This window comes from Schistosoma mansoni, assembly GCF_000237925.1.
Source record: "Schistosoma mansoni, WGS project CABG00000000 data, supercontig 0126, strain Puerto Rico, whole genome shotgun sequence".
NCBI classification, from domain to species: Eukaryota; Metazoa; Platyhelminthes; class Trematoda; order Strigeidida; family Schistosomatidae; genus Schistosoma; species Schistosoma mansoni.
In genome coordinates this window covers 636,709-656,211 of record NW_017386035.1, presented here as the reverse complement: position 1 = coordinate 656,211, position 19,503 = coordinate 636,709, and the positions used below count along the sequence as shown (strand labels likewise).

The 19,503-nt window shown below is 34.4% G+C and overlaps 1 protein-coding gene across 1 annotated transcript in view; it reads right to left on the bottom strand.

Moving 5' to 3' along the window:
• Positions 1–19,503, bottom strand: part of Smp_130440 (hypothetical protein) — a gene marked incomplete at its 5' end in the record, with an annotated part of 114,414 nt that overhangs the window by 6,325 nt on the left and 88,586 nt on the right. The window contains 3 exons of the mRNA XM_018790086.1: positions 827–868; positions 13,100–13,724; positions 18,165–18,281. Of these exons, the coding sequence (XP_018646394.1) occupies positions 827–868; positions 13,100–13,724; positions 18,165–18,281 (784 nt within the window). The remainder of the gene's footprint in view (positions 1–826; positions 869–13,099; positions 13,725–18,164; positions 18,282–19,503) is intronic.

Genomic DNA, 19,503 nt, shown 5'->3' with positions numbered 1-19,503 from the left:
CAGGATATTTCTGCTATATCTATTTCGAGAATGTGGAAAAATAACTAATGGATCCACCTAATACTCTAGTTATTCGCGAAGTCGCTTCAGTCTTCATGAGCTAATGACTAAATAAGTTTACGTAGGTAGAGAAAATCTCGATTTCTGCTGCTACGGGGTAGACAATTTATTCTCCTGTTTGTTTAATCAATGCAAATTCCTCAATCACTTATTATTTGCTTCCTTAAAAATGTATATAAAAATTGATATATATATATATATATATATATATATATATATATTAAATATTCATAGGTGTTATCTGATATTTTGCGGATCAGTGAGCTATGAGGTACTTAGGAGAAGGGAGCGGTTTTGTTTGTTTTTGAACCGTGTTATCAGTGCGAACCCGTTCCTATTATTATATTAGTCGACTTCGACATATCATGGTTCAAATGCACCACCACTGAGATCGACATCACTTAAGAACCCCAATTAATACTTCCTATTATATTCCTGATCCCAGAGAAAAAGTTATTTGCACAACTCACATCAATCAATATTTATATTGGGACAGATGGTCACTTGGAATATGTGTAGAATAAGCTCGGTGGTTGAAGGTCGTCGATAGGAAACCTTGAACCTAAGTTTCATGCTAGTAGGAAATCGTCGGCAAGAAGTACATAAAATCTTGAGGGAATTGGTGCCACTGCCTAGACATTTGCGCAACAGCTCCAGTGTAATATTTCCACAAGCGCATAGGGCGTGGGATATAATATCGACAATGAAAACGTAACGACAATTTGTTAAAGGAACAATGGTTTAGAAAAATAAGCAACAGACTTACGCGAAATATTCATCTGTACCAAGTAGATTCACACGATTGCTTCTGTAGAAAGACATCAACATTTTATTAAAACAAAAATGCGAGGAGTAATAGCCTGGAAAATCTAGTGCTACATCGTGATTTTTAAATAAACAAAAGAGAATGTCGAGACAGTACTGTTCTATTTGTTTTTTTCTTACGATCTCAGTGCCGTTCTTACAAAAAATACGCTCGAACGCACACTCACAGAAATTCCCAATCATAAATACCATATGTATAGTTAGACAACTTCTTACAACTTGAGATTTCATCTTTTACATTTTCTTCTTACTTGTCCTCCGGTGATCAAGCATGGGTATCTACTGCAAATATTACCACTATATTGTATATTATGAAAAAAAATTTACACAGCTTCTAAGATCATTTGTACATGAAGACGGCAAATACGATTAATGTAAGTCTATTAGTTACTTTTTTATTACTTTTCTCTCGACATTATGCGCAATAATTCACTTGGGTCATTAAATTTTTTATTTCTTGACTGTTATTTCAGTTCATTTCTATGTAGAAAAACATTAAACATGATAACACTGAGAAGTACGACAAAATTAATCTGTCGAATTAATTAAATAACAGGAGCACTAAAAGTTGACCATGAAAAATAACACAAGATACTTTGATTTGCACAGCCATGGTTATAATTGATATTATACAAGTTGTTTACTTACTTAATGATATCTAATACTTAGTTTATGTCAAATGTATGTTTCGAGGACAGAACAAGGATCTCATATTAGTTTGGAAATAGTCTACTGCATGGACATTTACTGCTTAGCTATAGGCAATATGATACATTGAAAAAAGTTTAAGCTTCTTAGCACACAACATCGTAAGTACAATATTTCAAGGTCACCCTTTCAGTATTGCAGCTATGAAACGTCCGAACATAGAAAGTTTAACAAAGACAAGTGAATACATTACGAAAAGTATCAGTAACACATTCACTAAAACATTTAATTTTGCTGGAAATTAATTATAAACATTTCCTAAAAAGTAGATCATAATTGTCAAGTAATGTTCATGAAAACGAGTCTATTATACCCAGGCAATAATATTCGCCTACATCTAAAAAGAAAGTGTCCCTCAAAGGAAAAAAGTATTTAGTTTTTAAGCTACACTAATTTAATGAATTTCTCCACTTTCATTTATGCAAAATTTGAATATTACATGAAAACTACTGAAATTCACTATTAAACAATGAATAACGCCAAGTAACAATTGAAGATAAATCAATTTTTCAATTATTAGCATTAATATCCGATGAAGTATGAAAATATTTACCAATGATAAAAAGCTGATAAGGTATAATACTTCAATATGAAATTATAGATGGATTGCATAGTGAAGTTCACAAGGTGACTGTTCACTAGCACCTGTATGAATGGAGTGAAAGTAGGTGATTTGGATTCATAGATAGACCTACTTGGTGAAATATGTTCAATTATGTTGCATGTGGTTGATAAACAGAAAATATAGTGTATTTTAACAAAGCAGCTGAAAACAATGTGTAAATGTATGAGCCATCCAGATATAAATTTTCAATAATTTTTTACTAGCACGTGTTTATTATGTAGTGCATATTAATAGTTTATAGTCGCGCTGTTGGGTTGTGTAACATTTTCAACCACAAAGTAGAGTAGTGAAAAGAATGGCGTAACCGTATTGACGTTAAAAAAATGAAACACACAAGTCTGCATTCGGAAATTCACTTGGTGGAGTGATGTTAATGTAAGAACTTAACCATAAAACCATTGTATTTTATTAAAATTGTAAACTGATCAGTGTTAAAGCAATGCTGAATGAAGAAAAGCTTGATAAGTTGAATAAAACAAACAAAATATGTGATGATGAGTCAAGATTGTGCGCTTAGTCAAATTTAAGTGTGAGTGAGCTATAGTGCATAGGTCAATTATTCAGAAACACTTTCCTATCAGGATTAATTTGTATGCTTGTAAATACACATGACTTGCCAATATTACTTTTAATATTTAACAATATCTCTTCCCGCTCAGCTTTTTTAAAACGCTCTCTTTCTGGCTAGTTGAGATCATCAACCGTTTGAAAGTATGTATACTAAATGTATCGGACTGTACTCCACAGTTTAGTTAGCAGGTTGTAATGTAATGATTAACTGATTAACAGTCTGACAGTAATCAAAATACAGGTTTTTTTTAAGTCAGTTAATCAGTCACGAACAATGCAGAACGTACCATACATCAGCATCGGGTCAAGTCTCCACTTCATATTGGTACATTGAGATGAAATTATCAAGACAAATTTCAGAGTACTTGATGTGTGGGCGAGAATGATAACGATTGGTTGTCTGCCTAGTCAGGCATGTAGATGGTCTGACAGGTGTCAGATGAGTTATATATTCCCCTATCCTTATTATTTATTGATTGTCCATTTGTTGTTGGATTGTGTCGGTTTCGGTGTGGAAATATATTTACATTCTAGTCAGGCTGATTACGTGTTCTTGATCTGAGTTGTGTTGAATTCCTGTAGAGTAGACACTGGGAGGGAATATGGTGTAGATATTCGTTTAAGGTAAATTAACGTCTCATTCGTGTGAATATAAAAACGGACCGTTATAACAGTAGTAGAAGTACAGTGTCAGTGGTAGTAGAGACCATTAGGTGTGGACAACATAATTCGTAAAGAAAGAGTGAACTAACAGAGCAAGAAATTCAAACATAATTTTAAGAATTAATATGTGGGAAAAGATAAAAAGTGAAGGCATCTGTGCTATTAAGAATGATTCTAAGTCTAACGCCTCTGACCACTGGCTAAAATAATCGAATGAACCTCAATCACACAATTCGTATCTAACAGCTACTTGTTTAGATGCAACCTTGGCTAAACATCAACAAATGTGTACAGTGTATATGATTTTTACAGAACAGAAAGACTACGATCGAGAATAAAATAACTTTTAAATTGTGATTAATTTTTTAGAATCTATAATACGAACGAAGTATAAATTTTTATTTCAATAAAAATAAATCCCAATCAATCACCAGATTTTTATTTAAACTTTGTGATACTATGGTTACCATAATTCCATTATGTTATATGTCATACATAGTCTCTCTGCATATTATTTACCAATACTGTACACAATTCAAAACTGAAATTGATATAAACAAATAAATTTCGAATGTTTTTATGTTTAGGCTGCTAAATACATTTGAAATTCCCATTTAACCAATTGAAACATCGAATTTAGCTATATAATCTTTTAACGATAAATGATCAAGCTATACAATCAAAATTTTACGGTTTAATTACATGAAACAACATGAACAACATATAAACATAATGATGTAATAAAAAGATTTTATTATTAGGTTATGGTGTAAAGAGAAATCAATAAAGATGTACAGCTTGATAATAATAATATTGAATCACTTTTCTATCTACCTTCTATAACCTATTTTGATACATTTAATTAGAAAAAAAGGATTATGGGAATGTATTCACTAGATTGAGTAAAACTCATTGTATTACACATTTTGTCATGTAATTTCATGTGTATCATTGAACCTATACAATGTTATTGTTAAAATGAACAAAAGAGCAGAGTAATTTTAAATTTATCAACAGAATGAGTATAAAACTGGGTTTTTTTTCAAGTTCACATCACGAGCTGACGTAAGTTAGATAACTAATGAGAACTAAGAAGTAATAGATAACTGTTTCGTCCTAGTATGGGAGTGTTTACATTAGTGTGCATTCAGGACTGAGCCATCAGGGATCGAAATGAGGGCGGTTGGTTTTCGAGATGAGCGTTCAACATTTAGACTACTTGATCGGTATCTAATGGTTTAAACCTCTGAATGCAACGAGATCGCGTATTGTACAATCATCTTTCATTACCAATGGTGGGTAACTATTTTACACTAAACACGACTGAACTCCACTAATCATAATGTTATTAGAACCCAGGGAACTAACCCTCAAACCAATATTTTTCATGAATTTACTATTACTATGTGATAAGTCAGTCAGTCACAACGTAGAACTTCGTACGTACGTACATCAGTTCGAGTTGCCATACCACATTAGCACAGAGATGCAGTTGTCGATTCAAATCCCATAGTGGTAGAAGTAGTAGGAGTATAATCAGAAATCCAAAAGATTAGGGGTTTCAAGAAATTATTGAAGGAGTATAGTACAGTGAAATAAATTTGGAAAGAGAAAAAGATAAAGACATGAGGAATTTAGAAGATTAGAACTTGGGAGAACACAAAGAGTGGATGCACCTTCGCCATTGCAAACGATTTTGAGCCATGTCATTCAAGGTCTCTAACCATCGGTTGCTGTCATCTCGCGAATCCCAACCAGGTAGTCTACACCTACCAACATGGCCCAGTCCACTTGTCAGTGACTTCATTGATTTGTGCCACGTTTTGGTCTGGCCACCCCTAGCTTTCTTCCAACCTACTCCTACACCATGAAACATTGCACGTCGGGGCAGTCGGTGGTCGGGCATACGTAACACATGTCCCAGCCATCTCAACTGATGAAGTTTCACTACTTCATCAATCGCTTTGCCATCCCTACCTAGTACTCGTTTCCTAACAACTGCATTACTTACCCGGTGGTCCCAGGATATACGAGCAATGCTTCGAAGACACCTATGATCGAACACTAGTAGCCTACGAATATCCTCTACTCTTATTGGCCATGTTTCACTGCCATAGAGTAGGACGGAGCGAACTGCTGCACAGTAAACCCGTCCTTTGGTTGCTAGACGGATATCTCGCCTACGCCATAAATGACGCAAGTTGGCGAAAGCTAGACGAGCCTTCTGTATCCGTGCTGAGATTTCGTCACATACCAGACCACAAGGGCTGATGAGATGTGATAAAGCATTTATTAAATGAATAATTGTTAATCAGTTTCCTTATTCATCCTAGTTGGTGAACTCAAAACCCAAGGACATCCTTTTAACTTTTTTGGAAAATAATAGAAAAGATGTGGGACGAGCGGAAGAAAGGAAAGTAAACAAACATACACAATTGAATCCGGATTGTTTCCTTTCTTAGCGATTATGAGTTAAAAAAAATGTGTGTGAGAGAGATGATGGAGAAATAAAACAACAATTAAGGTGATAATAACATATGAATGACGATTAATTTATCAGTAATAATTGTCACCTCTTTATCCCTGGAAGCTTGATATATATATATATATACCAATGTCAATATGATGGCAAATTTAAAATTAAAGTATAATTGTATGAAACGCTTCACGAAATAATTCATGAAAGAAATAAAATATAATTGGTGATTAAACTTAAAAAAATATGTTGTCTTTTAACATGAAAATAGCTGCTTATATATATAAAACAAATCAAGAGTGAGAAAGCCGTAAGACCTGACAGCATACCAGCTGAAGCACTAAAGTCAGACATAGAAGTAACTGCAAACATGCTCTATCTCATCAAAATCCCAAAGAAAGGAGATCTGAGAAAATATGCAAACTACAGAGGCATCACACTAATGTTGGTACCAGGAAAAGTTTTAAATAGTGTTACTGAAGCGGATGAAAGATTCAGTAGACACCAAACTTCGAGATCAACAGACCAGATTCCGTAAGGATCGGTCGTGCGCAGACCAAAACAAGAAACTACGGATCATCGTTGAGCAACCAATTGAATGTAATTCGTCACTATAACATCAACTTCCTTGACTATGAGAAAGCATTTGACAATGTGGATAGGAAGAATTTGTGGAGCCTTCTTCGACTCTATGGTGCACCAGAGAAGATCGCCAACACTGTCCAGAATTCATACGATGGACTACACTGCATAGTCATGCATGGAGGACAGCTCGTAGACGCATTCCAAGTGAGGACCAGAGTCAGACATGACTGCTCACTCTTCACTATTTCTCTTTCTCCTGGTAGTTGACTGGATTATGGAGACCTTGACATGTGAGGGTAAGCACAGAATACAATGGACAGCTTGCATACAACTAAACGATTTGGATTTTGAGGACAACCTAACTCTTCTATCCCATACACACGAACATATGCAGGTGGAAGCATTCAGTGTAGCAGAAGCCTCTGCAGCAGTAGGCCTCAACGTACACAAGGGAAGAAGCAACACCCTCAGATACAACAAGGAAAACGCCAACCCAATCACACTTGATGGAGAAACTCTGTAAGGGGTGAAAACTTTCACGTACCTGGACAAAATTATCGATGAACAAGGAGGATCTGATGCAGATGTAAAGGCGAGGATTGGCAAATAAAGAACAGCACTTCTACTATTGGATAACATATAGAACTCAAAACAACTGTCAACCAACATTAAAGTCAGAATCTTCGATACAAACGTCGAGACAGTTCTACTGTACGGAGATGAGACTTCGACAATTACCACAACCATCATCAAAAAGGTACAAGTATTTATAAACAATTATCTACGCAAAATACTCAATATCTGTTGGCCGGATGCCAACAGCGACAGACTACTGTGGGAGAGAACAAACTAGCTTTATACTGAGGAGAAAATTAGGAAGAGATGCTGGAAGTGGATAGGACATACATTGAAGAAATCGCCAAACTGCACCAGAAGCAAGCGTTAACCTGGAATTCTAAGGGAAAACAGAAAATAGCGAGGCCAAAGAACACACTGCTTCGAGAACTGGAGAATACTAGTGGGCGGCCTATACCCCTCCACGGGAGGTAACAAGCAAGCTTGCCCACTATGATGACTCAGTCGAGTTATAATGACTGGAACACATGTAATTTTAGGTACTACCATGTCTCTTGTGCAATGTCTAACTAAACGGAAGAGTAAGGACTAGAAAAGATAGGGCACACGACATTGCCTTTTCGTCGTCTCTGCCTACGCTCTTACTGATTGCAGCTCGGAAAAATTTATCAATGGTTCTAATAGGAAGCTTTGCAACCTTCAAAAAGCTAAGCGCTCTGATGTAGTAATAGTGGCAGGTGATTTCATTGCTCAAGTAAGTAGACTAAACCAAACCGAAAGGCATTTAGGCAGATATTACAGTGTGGCAGCTCAATGAACAGATAATGGCGACCGTCCGTTGCATCTGTGCTCGGATAACCGTTTATTTCTAGTAAGCACCAAATTTAATCATAGAAGAAAATGTCTTCAGACACGGTGATCCCTCAAACCGACTCAATGATGGATTCAAATAGACCCCATTGCCACCAGTCATTGTTTGAGAGGCTCGATTGAAGACTGTCGCTCATTCTGGAGCACATGTTTAGACTCGGATCATGCTATAGTTCAAGCACGTATTTGTCTACGTCTTAGTGGACGTGGAAAAGCCACATCAAGAAAACCCCTTAGAATCCAACTTAATGATGAAAAAGTTAAGAATATACTTCTGGAACAATTAGAGGTACTGGTCAACCATAAAAATGATACCGACCCCAAGGTAGCTTAAGTGTGATATCCAAAAGGTTGTGGAAAGAGCAGTGACATCTACTAGTAACTTAAAACAAAAGGTTAGGAAGAATCAGTGGATTTCAGCGGCGTCTACTGAACTGATAGATACCCGGAAACTAGTTCCATCTGCATCAGAACACGAGGAGGAGCGGAGGCAGCTTAAACGCAGGTTGATAGAAGGAGCCTACGTAATGATCATGAGCAGTGGTGTGTAGCGAAAGGTAACAGTAGACAACTGCTCAGACTTAACATGGAAATGGGTATTAAAAATACTGCTGTTATTGAAACTATCTCGGAAGGAGACGGGATTACTGTTCACTTTCAATCCAAGAGATTGGGTCGATGGACAAAACATTTCAGGGAACAGTGCAACCGGCATTCAGCCACACTTCAGTTACCTATTATCTTCAACCAACCTGAATGGTTAACTGATGTAAGTCCTCCAACTCTCAGTGAGGTTGAAAAGGCTATAAGTAATCTCAAGCAAGGGTGAGCAATAGGGCTTGGTGGTCTAACACCTGAGATTTTTAAGGATTGTGTTCCAGTTTTAGCAGTTAGATTAACTGAAATCTTAGCTAAAATCTGGGAACTGAACGTAATCCCATCTGACTGGTCTCGGTTGCCGATCGTCTCAGTTTACAAGAAATGGCATAAATCCCCCTGTGACAGTCACAGAAGAATCAATTTCACTAATACAGTGCCTAAAATATTGGCCTCATTAATAATCAGATGTCTAACCAGAACGCGTGAAGAGTAAACTCGAGAAAAAACAAACTAGTTTCATACATGGACCTGGATGTACAGACCAAATACTCACCCTTCGGCAGATTCTGGAACATAAACATACCTTTCGACATCCAATAATGGTTGTATTTTTCTTGAATTTAAGGAGGCGTTCGGATTTGTTGATTGCGAGATTCTGTGGTAGTGTTTGTCATTGAAAGGAGTACCAAAGAAGCATATTAAGCTTGTACAGGGTCTCTACTCGTAAAATACTGGTTGGGCCAAAGCTAATAGTGAACTGTCATCAGAATTGACTACTTCAAGTGGTGTTCGTCAACGTTGACCACTTCCCTACTGTCATTTAATTTTTCCATAGTTAAATATGCTTTTAGAAACAACGCTCATCGTCTGACTTCAGTAGTTGATCTTCTACCAGGAGATTCACTTGCTGACTTACAATACCTAGATGATATAGTTGTTTGATGAAGACACTAACAAAATGCAGTCATCTGACCACCTTTAGCAACAATGCAAGCATATGTGGAATGTGATTCTCTCCCTCCAAATGTAAAATTGTGTTTCTGAATTGGCATGCGTCATCGCCTGAATTAATGATAGGGATTAAAGTAATTGGACGTATCGATCGCTCCATTTATTATGAGTTTCATGAGTCCAGATGGTCTGGTGTCTGGTGAAATCTCGACACGGATTCAGAAGGCTTGATTGACTTTTGCCAACTTGCATCACTCGTGACGTAGGTGAGATGTCCGTCTTCTAACCAAAGGGCGAGCTTAATGCACATCAGTTTGCTCCGTCCTACTTTATGGGTGTGAAACATGAGCATTAAGAATAGAGAATATTATTGGGTTACTAGTAGTCGATGATAGATGTCTTTAAAGGATTGCTTGAGTATTTTAGGACCACTGAGAAAGCAGAGCCTGGATTGGGAATAGGATGCTGGGTAAGAATTGAAAATCTATTGAAAAAGCGGTAAATCTTTATCAAATGAGGTAGTTATGACATGTGTTACGTACCCCCAACAACCGCCTACCTTAACAGGCGATGTTGTGTAGTGAAGAATTAGTCTGGAAGAAAGCTATGGGCGGCCAAACAAAAATACGATATTAGTCCATGAAGTCATGGACTGTTGGATTGAGCCATATCGATAGGTGAAGACTACTTGGTTAATGTCTGTGTGATTATCGTAACAAATGGTTAGAGACTTGCGTGACATGTCTCAAAATCGTTTGCAATGGCGCAGATGCATCCATTCTTAGTCTCCCACCGAATTCTGAGATTCTAAATTCCTCACAACATATTTGTTTTTATTTCGCTCATTTGTATTTTCTTTTCCAGTTGTATTTCCTATGCTCAACTTTTCCTATTACCAATAATACTGTAGCTAACTCTACTATCCTGGGATTTGGCCTGACAATTTCATCTCTCTGTGCTAATTGGGTATAACAACTTGAACCGATATACATTTCTACGTTCTACGTTGTGACTAACTGACTGTTTATGAATGGATAAAAAATCTTCAGAAAACATTTTTAATGAACAGAAGGACAGGTGGAAAAAACGGTAATGTGTTGAGTAAAATGCATTTCGGAAATATTTATAAAATAAAGAAACCATTAACAACAGTTATTGTTATGCAATGGTATATATACACTGATTAACTTGGCCAATATATTGATAGCCGTAAAATAAGTAAGAAATATTAAGCAATAGCTTGCATATGCTGTCATGTTAACCGTTAAATATAGAAATAATCAAATCTCGATTGTACGCAACAAAGCATACCTATCCCCTCACCAAAAAAATGACTATAGATGAAAACTAAAGGCTTTTGACTAGATGTGAATCATACTACTTTCAAATACTTGAAAGTAGTCTAGCAGATAAAATTAAATAACTAATGTGGTTTGACAGTACATGAGTGATAAGCGAAATACTTTATAGAATAGGAATTTATTATTATGAAAACATACTAATTAAATATCATATTATGAACTAAAAGATGAAAATGCAACAGCTTACATCAAAACAACCAACAAATTATCAAAGATGAGATGCTTAGTTGAACATTAGCCAATTAAGAATTACCTTTTATAATATACTAGTTCGTAAGTTGATTTAAAAAAGACAAGTAACTACGTTATACAGTTGCGAATAACTATATTACTAAATCACCAACATCAACTCACATCAGATTAAAGTCCATTACTCCGAATCAAAACATAAGGACATATATATCGAACTAATCATCCAATAAATATGTAAACAGAAATATTTTAGAAAAAAAATTACAAATAAAATATAGTTCAGAATGCAGCATAAAAATAAAGCGTTAAGTATCTACTTGAAAAATTATAAGTTAAATAAAATTTATTCCAGACTTTAACTAGTTATACATGGTAAATAAAATTATTCAACGGAAATTATTATATAGTAATTAGCCAAACAAAATATACGATATTTAAAATAAATAATAATAAGTATGCGTTCTTTAAAAAATCTACTTATGAATTTATTCATTAAGTAAGAGAGCTTTTTAAACACGAAGAAGCCACCATGGCTATAAGAAGGGAGTTATGAAAAATATATTGGAAAGAGAACATATCAAAAAATAAGACAGAAACAAACCTGCGGTTACGTCTGAAATAATAGTAATGACAATAATAATAGTAATAATAATAAGCGCTACATTGAAAGTACATTGCTGTTACAATCTCTTAAAACAATATGATCTGATCAATTAAACTATAGCAAGCTGAGAACACTTCATTTAAATTTCTACTACTTGACAATGATAAAATAAATTATTGACTTTTTAGTTTAAATTGTAAACAAGAGATCATGAGGCCGATTATTGTCACTTCACTCTCTGACAAGTTGCATAACAGCTAATCTGTATTACTTTCTTTTATCAACCTTTCAGTTGAACTGTTCATTTTTTTCTTCATTTTGCTAACAGCTATTGTATTATGCTGGTTTTATTCATTATTCTCTGATTACCATTAGATTTACTGAATTATACCTTGTTTGATTATGGGTTCAATATATTCATGAAACAACTTTAAATTTTATCGAGATTCAACAACAAAGAAAAAATTTGTAATCTTTCTTTATTGGAATGAAGATGTATAGGTTTCTTAACTCTTAGCATATCTTGAGTTTTAAAACAATCTCATATTTTCACGAATTCTCTCTGTTTGGTTATTTATATTAATACTAATACTGTCACTATTATGCTGATTACTTTTCTATTTATTTCGATACACTGATGTGATGTTACAACCAGGAGTGACAATTATCTATACCATGTCCTATGTTTATTGTGACAAAGTAACTGCCTAAACCTTTCTGGAAAAAATCTAAATAAGATATTGAGCTTGATGTATGGACTGGAATTTACATAAAAATTCATCTCAACAATTTAATATAAATTTATGTATAAAGCTAACTCGACCAGGACAATCTATTATGTAAGCATTAAATGATCGTACTCAGCTGATTAGATCGAAATCATGGAATAGCTTTCAACTCGTCTAACTGTGATATATTTGTACATACACAATGCAAAACATTAAGACAATAAAACACTATAACAGATCGTAAGGAGAAAATTGAATCATTTAATCGAAATACGTAGTTAAGACGCACTGTCTCGTAAAAAAACAAACACAAGTATTTATAGAAAACATATTAATCAACAAATGTATAATAGTATTTCACAGTTAAGTGCCAGAATGTCTTTAAAAAAAACAGAATCTACCTTAACGAACTAAACTTTGAAGAAATGTAAATTTACTCCAGGTAACTGATATTTCGTGATAAGTGCTAACAAGAATAATAAAATCAAAGTTCAAGTATTTCATTTGATCTTAGAAAAAACTAACAGCAGTCTAACGGTTAAAGGTCACAAGGATAGCTTTTTCGAAATAACTAGTCCAGGACAGAAAAGTTTGACAGCACAACACGGATTACTGGATAAACCCAATATGTAAATATACACATATTCATAAACAACAATTAACAAGTCGACATAAAACATACAGATTAACAAACGATTCACTCACTTCATATGATCTATTACATGACTGATAGTAGATTCAGGCCAAATTGTAGATGTGTTTAAGTCTACATTAGCTCTACGTACCACTTCTGGTAAACCTAAATGTCCCGTGAGACAACAATCTGGTCCAGGTGCAAAATCATCACGAATACCTATAGATTTATGCGATGATAAAGACGTTTGATGAACTCCAACATATTCCCCTGAACCATCACTATCAGTTGCTTTGTTTAATTTCTTCCGTTTTGTACGTGGACGAATATTATTGTTATTGTGATTTATTGGTGATTTCGAATCGTCCAATGGATGATGATGATTGCGTAGAAGAATGTCTAAAGGTTTTGCTATATTTACAATTCCCATTACTTGGTCCGAATCATTGTTTAAACCAGCTAAAATAGCCGATCGACCAGGGCCAACACTAAAATTACCGTGAATATCTGATCCTCCACCTTTCTGATAATTACAACTACTCAGTGGATTTTCTCGATGAATTTGTAAATCTGATTTTATATATGGTGTGTGGGATGCAGCAATATTGTTCAATCCATTCAATTTCACAGGACTACTTCCACCATTCATTAGATTAACATCTTTAACTGATGATGGTCCAAATGGAAATTGACCGGCTATTATTTTATTAAGTAAATATAAGAACGGAATACATAAAAAATAATTTTTAAAATGTGACACATAAATATAAGGGGTGATGCATGAAGGCTTTTTAATTAAAAAGTAGATATCTAAAGATCTATATGTTCTTGATTCTTTTGTAATTGAGGAAATACCATCACATAGCCATTTATAACAAAAGATTAGAGACAAACTGCAAATAAAATAGACAAGCGATAGATACTTGACAATATAATATTTTCAGTATGGGGATTTGTGTAGATTGTAGTATTTTAACAGTTGAATTCACAAGTCGATCTAAGCTAGACCACAATTGAAGACGTGGAAGCACTGAACGACCGTTCTGCCCTAGTATGGGACTCCTCAGTAGCGCTCATCCACGATTGAAGCTATACATTTACACCGTTGGATGCCTGCTCAGTGGTCTGGAGATTAATCGTTCGCGAACGAGACTGAAGGTCCTGAGTTCAAGTCCCACGTGCAGGATCGTGAATGCGCGCTGCTGAGAAGTCCCATACTAGGACAAAACAGCCTTCCAGTGCTTTTAGGTTTTCAATGATAGTCTAGCTCAAATCGACTCGTGAGTTCAGCTGTTAAAATATGATATTTATCAGAAAACTGTTATCAACAAGACAATTGTATCGTGAAACCAAGAAACAGTGGACAGGTGAAAACTAATTTCAAATTAAACAAGTCTCCGGGAAAACTTATTCAAATTATTCGAAGACAATATCCTACATATTGAAAAATTCCGCACATATGATAAGATAATCAAAGTGATTTAGCAGCCTTATTATTGCCAATCTCTCAATCGTCTTTATCAACTGAATCAAGCAATACATTTATTTGATTAAATAAATGTATAAAACTACTAGTTTAAAAGCGCCTGATTAAACTGTGTAAAAATCTTGGTATTATCAGATACCTCTTGACCAAGTTGTAAATCTACTCTATAATAGGGAGTCGAATTAGAAACCCATAGGCCTTGCACAGCAACCACATAATCCTATAATTAATGTTTTGAAATCCAATTCTCATTTTAGCACGAACCACGTTTAATGTAATCAGTGAGATATCATCTTATTCCCTATTTTGAATGAAGAAAATAATGACCAATCAAAGATGTGAAATCTATCAATGAAATCATTGGCTGTTGAATCGAACCCTGCTGGCAGGCTTTTGTTCGGTAAATTCTTTTTTTTTTCACAAACCATATTGTCTATGCCTGATGGTTTCTACTACTATGAATACTGTTCGTACTTCTACTATTCTGAACTTTATCATGATAAATTCATCTCAGTGTGCTGATATGGGGTGAAGACTTGAATAGATGCATATATTTCCTAGGTTTTACGTTGCATATGAGTAACTGATTTATTCTATAAGTTAGAACTTCCTACTAAAATTTTAAGAAATCCACTACAAAGTTGATGAGCACAAAACTAAAGGATCATAACTTCTGACATCTTTTATTCTGATTAATTTCCAATTATTAACCAATTACTTCTTTTATTTATGTAATCCTTATTCTGTCGTTTATTTATCTTAATGTAAAAAAGTGATTTGATCAAATAGGCGGTTGTCCTACCGTCTAATAAAACAACACCAATAAAAGGTCACACACCGAAATAACAGTGTTTATACTTTATTTACGAAAATTATATTTGAAATAATCTCAGCAATTAAAATTTAAATAATTCCAACGTTTCATCCAGCAAATCTCTATTTGAACTTCTTCAAGCTAATGACAAAAATGAAAACTATCAAAGAAAACATATTCTTTGATCATTACCCTGAAGAAGTCCAGGAAAGTTTGCCCGATGAAATTATTATTATTATTTAAAGTTCAATCGCTCAGGTTATTTAAAATATATTTTCTCACAAATAATGTCTTCTACATACTCGGCACTAAATATCTGTCAAACTATTCGTTTGAATATGGATGAATATCCTCATAAAGCATCTAAACCTACCTAAAGTTGTTGTTTAAAATTTAAGAATATATATAAAATAACCTTTTTGATATTAAAGGCGATGAACTTCAATGGAATCGATACTCTTCAGTAGGGGATGATGATAGATTTATCTAATAAGATGAAACGAGTATCTGTCATCTTACTATTGACCAATATGCAGTAATCAGCATAACGTAAATAGGTGGGTCAGATTTCTATTGACTACAAGAGCGATTATAAAATCAGAGCTCAAAGTTGAAGAATTACATTTATGATCAAAGAATGAAAATTTTCACGACTGGTACGTAAAAAAACACTCGGTAATTACCAACTTTCAACTAACGAGAATTCGTAAAGAAGTCTAGAGAATGGTTGTAAACCGTCAAGAGCACGTCTATAAATCTTTTATCAGAACTGAAGAACTACTATGAACCCTTGTACGTGATGCATGTAAGAGACTATGAAGACTATGAATAAATCAAGAACAATAGCCGAAACAAAATGATACTAATTTTCTACATTTTATGGATTTATGGCTTCTGTTTAGCCTTATCCGTATCGAAAAATCACAATAAAATCCCACAATTATGTTTTAAAAGTAACAGTATACGACTTGATTAATCATTTAGAAAAAAGCAGATGGAACACAATCTGAGATGTATATCTATGAATCACAACTGAGTATATACATAGTCCTAAGATAGTTCGTCAACTGAATCTGTAAAGTAAAATCCACACAATTTTCATGAAATACCAAAAACTGTAATACACAAAACTTGTGAATTTATGGAAAATATCATTTACAAACTTAAAAGAAGTGCGACTCAAGTATGCAAACAAAAACGCTGAACTTTTAACTGGAAGATATTTCACTTAATTTGACATCCTAAAATGAATAACCTATCAAAAATAATTAATGTAGAACTAAATTCAGAACACAATTGAGAGGCCTGTTCAAACTTCTGGATTACTACTTTTCTAAACATGAGTTTATTATCATAAATTGCTTCGTTTTAGATGTGTTTTAATTAATTATGTCTGGCAATTGCGTGTAATTATGCATTTTCATAACATATTTAAAATCTATTGCAAATTTGATTGATGAGAAATTTAAACAGTAACATCATGATGATTCCTACATTTCCTTCCTCCTCTGTTCTTTCGATAAACGAAGAGCGATTTTTATGGAATACAGGCATCAAATATATTAAGCACTAGGAAAGCGATATTTTGGGATGAATATAACTGTCAGCTAATCACTGTTTAAAATTTTTTTCAAACATCTTTGAATATTTACAAATTAAGTGCTTATAAAATGAGAATTTTGAAGTAGTTTTGCGTATTTCGATGCTTGAAATTCTTCACTGTGATCAACTATAAGATATTTAGTAAAAATGAGTATAACTACTATTAGTAGTAACATTTATTATTATTATTATTATTATTATTATCTAGTTTACAAAATGGATGATTTGGACTTCGCAGATGACCTAGCCCTCCTCTCTCATACACACGAACAAATGCAGATGAAGACCGCAAATGTAGCAGCAGCCTCTGCATCGATAGGCCTCCACATTCACAAAGGAAAAAGCAAGATTCTCAAATGCAACACGGAGAATACCAACCCAATCACACTTGATGGAGAAACCCTGGAAGAGGTGGAAACATTCACGTACTTGGGAAGCATCGTTGATAAACAAGGAGGATCGGATGCAGATGATAAGGCGAGGATTGGCAAAGCAAGGGCAGCATTTCTACAATTGAAGAACATATGGAACTCAAAACAACTGTCAACTAATTTCAAGGTCAGAATCTTCAATACGAACGTCAAGACAGTCCTACTGTACGGAGCTGAAACGTGGAGAACTACTACGGCCATCATCAGGAAGGTACAAGTATTTATAAACAGTTGTCCACGCAAAATACTCAACATTCACTGGCCGGATACTATCAGCAACAGCGTTTTATGGGAGAGGACAAACCAGCCTCCAGCTGAAGAGGAAATTAGGAAAAGACGTTGGAAGTGGATAGGACATACATTAAGGAAATCACCAATGTGCATTACAAGGCAATCCCTAACTTGGAATCCGGAAGGGAAGCGGAAAAGAGGAAGGCCAAAGAACTCACTACGCCGGGAAATAGAAGCCGATATGAAAAGGATGAATAACAACTGGAAAGAACTGGAAAGGAAGGCTCAGGACAGAGTTGGATGGAGAATGCTGGTGAGCGGCCTATGCTCCTCGACGAGGGGTAACAGGCGTAAGTATGGAAATTATATATTGGGATTTTGTAATTAAGATTACATTGAATGGGTTATAATAACTGGAAGTTATCTGGTATTATGCCATAAATCCACTTAAAATTTTATTTAATAAACTCACCACATCTTATCAACAAAATTCGTAATAATTAATAACATTTTTTTTTAAAAAAATCTCACACAAATTTTTTAACTGTTTACATAAATTTATTATTACCTACCTTGTAATCGAGCTTTTAAAGAAGCTTCTGATTTATTGTATCGTGATTCAATTAAATCAACTTTACGTTCATTAAGTCCATTTTCCAATGGCACATGTAAATGACAGTAAAATAAGGCTAAGTAAGAAAAAAAATGAAGATGATTTTAGAAAGAAACTAATGAACGACATATTTTTTCTGTATTTCTAAGTATTAATCCTTATATTCTCAGTGTTGAAACCTCAAAGTTCAACATTGAGTACTATTAACTAATAAGGAAATATAGTATCTATGTCATTTTTGAAGATTGTATAGTGCGACATGACTTTAATTGAAAAGAACCATTTAAAACCAGGAAGCGGTCGTTTTTGCGACCTAGATGAAAGATCTCTGAATCTAAAGGATAACTCTTTCCGGCTGGTCACGTACAGCCATTTTTGACGTGTGAGCGCCGTACTTCAAAAATCCTTACAGTCTGAGACAGAAATCCGTAGGACAGGGAGAGGTATGACATTTGTAAACGCGACCTTTTCTAACTCTCTCTTCAATTGTGGAAAGGTAACATCACTTCAAATGCTGGTTGTCTGAAAAAACAATTTACTGCCGTTACAACCCAGTATAGTCAGAACCACAACATCGACCTTGGACCACAAGTTTGCTACTTATACATCTTACCTCTCTCTAACAAATCAGCCTGGAATGATAAGGCCCAAAGGTAAGAATATTCCAGATAATATAGAGTGACTGATTCACAACGATATGGAATCCCAGATACCACATCAAACTAGCAGCTACGGTTGGGGTCTAGTAGAACACTAAGAGACTAATTAAGATTAGTATTCTCCTCATTTGTTATGTTTTACGAATATGATTATAACAAAATAATGAAAGAATATGAATTTAATGATTTATTATTCAAGAAGCCAATATAAGAATCAAAAAACCACACTTTAGTTTTCATTCTCGCATTGAAGTTTACCACCAATCAAATAATATGGATCAATTAATAAGCAAGTTGGTACTTCTTTCTGGGTTGTTATACCAATAAATGATTGAAGCTAATAAATTGAAATATAAATATATAATTTATGGTGGTTTCAGATATGTGTATTGTTGAGTCTGGGTCTATTTTCTAGTGATACGTAATCCTGAAGTATTTTCAATATCAACGTTTTCATACATATGTATAATTCACAACCTAGATTTTTTAAAAATTGGTCATCAACAATGTCTCAATTGCAATCTGAGCGTAAGTAGCAAGCTAACGTTATTTAAATTTCAAATTCATAGATTAGATAAATAATAATATCACCAAAGTCAGATTACTACTCTTAACATATTGCAATATAACGTACGCTAA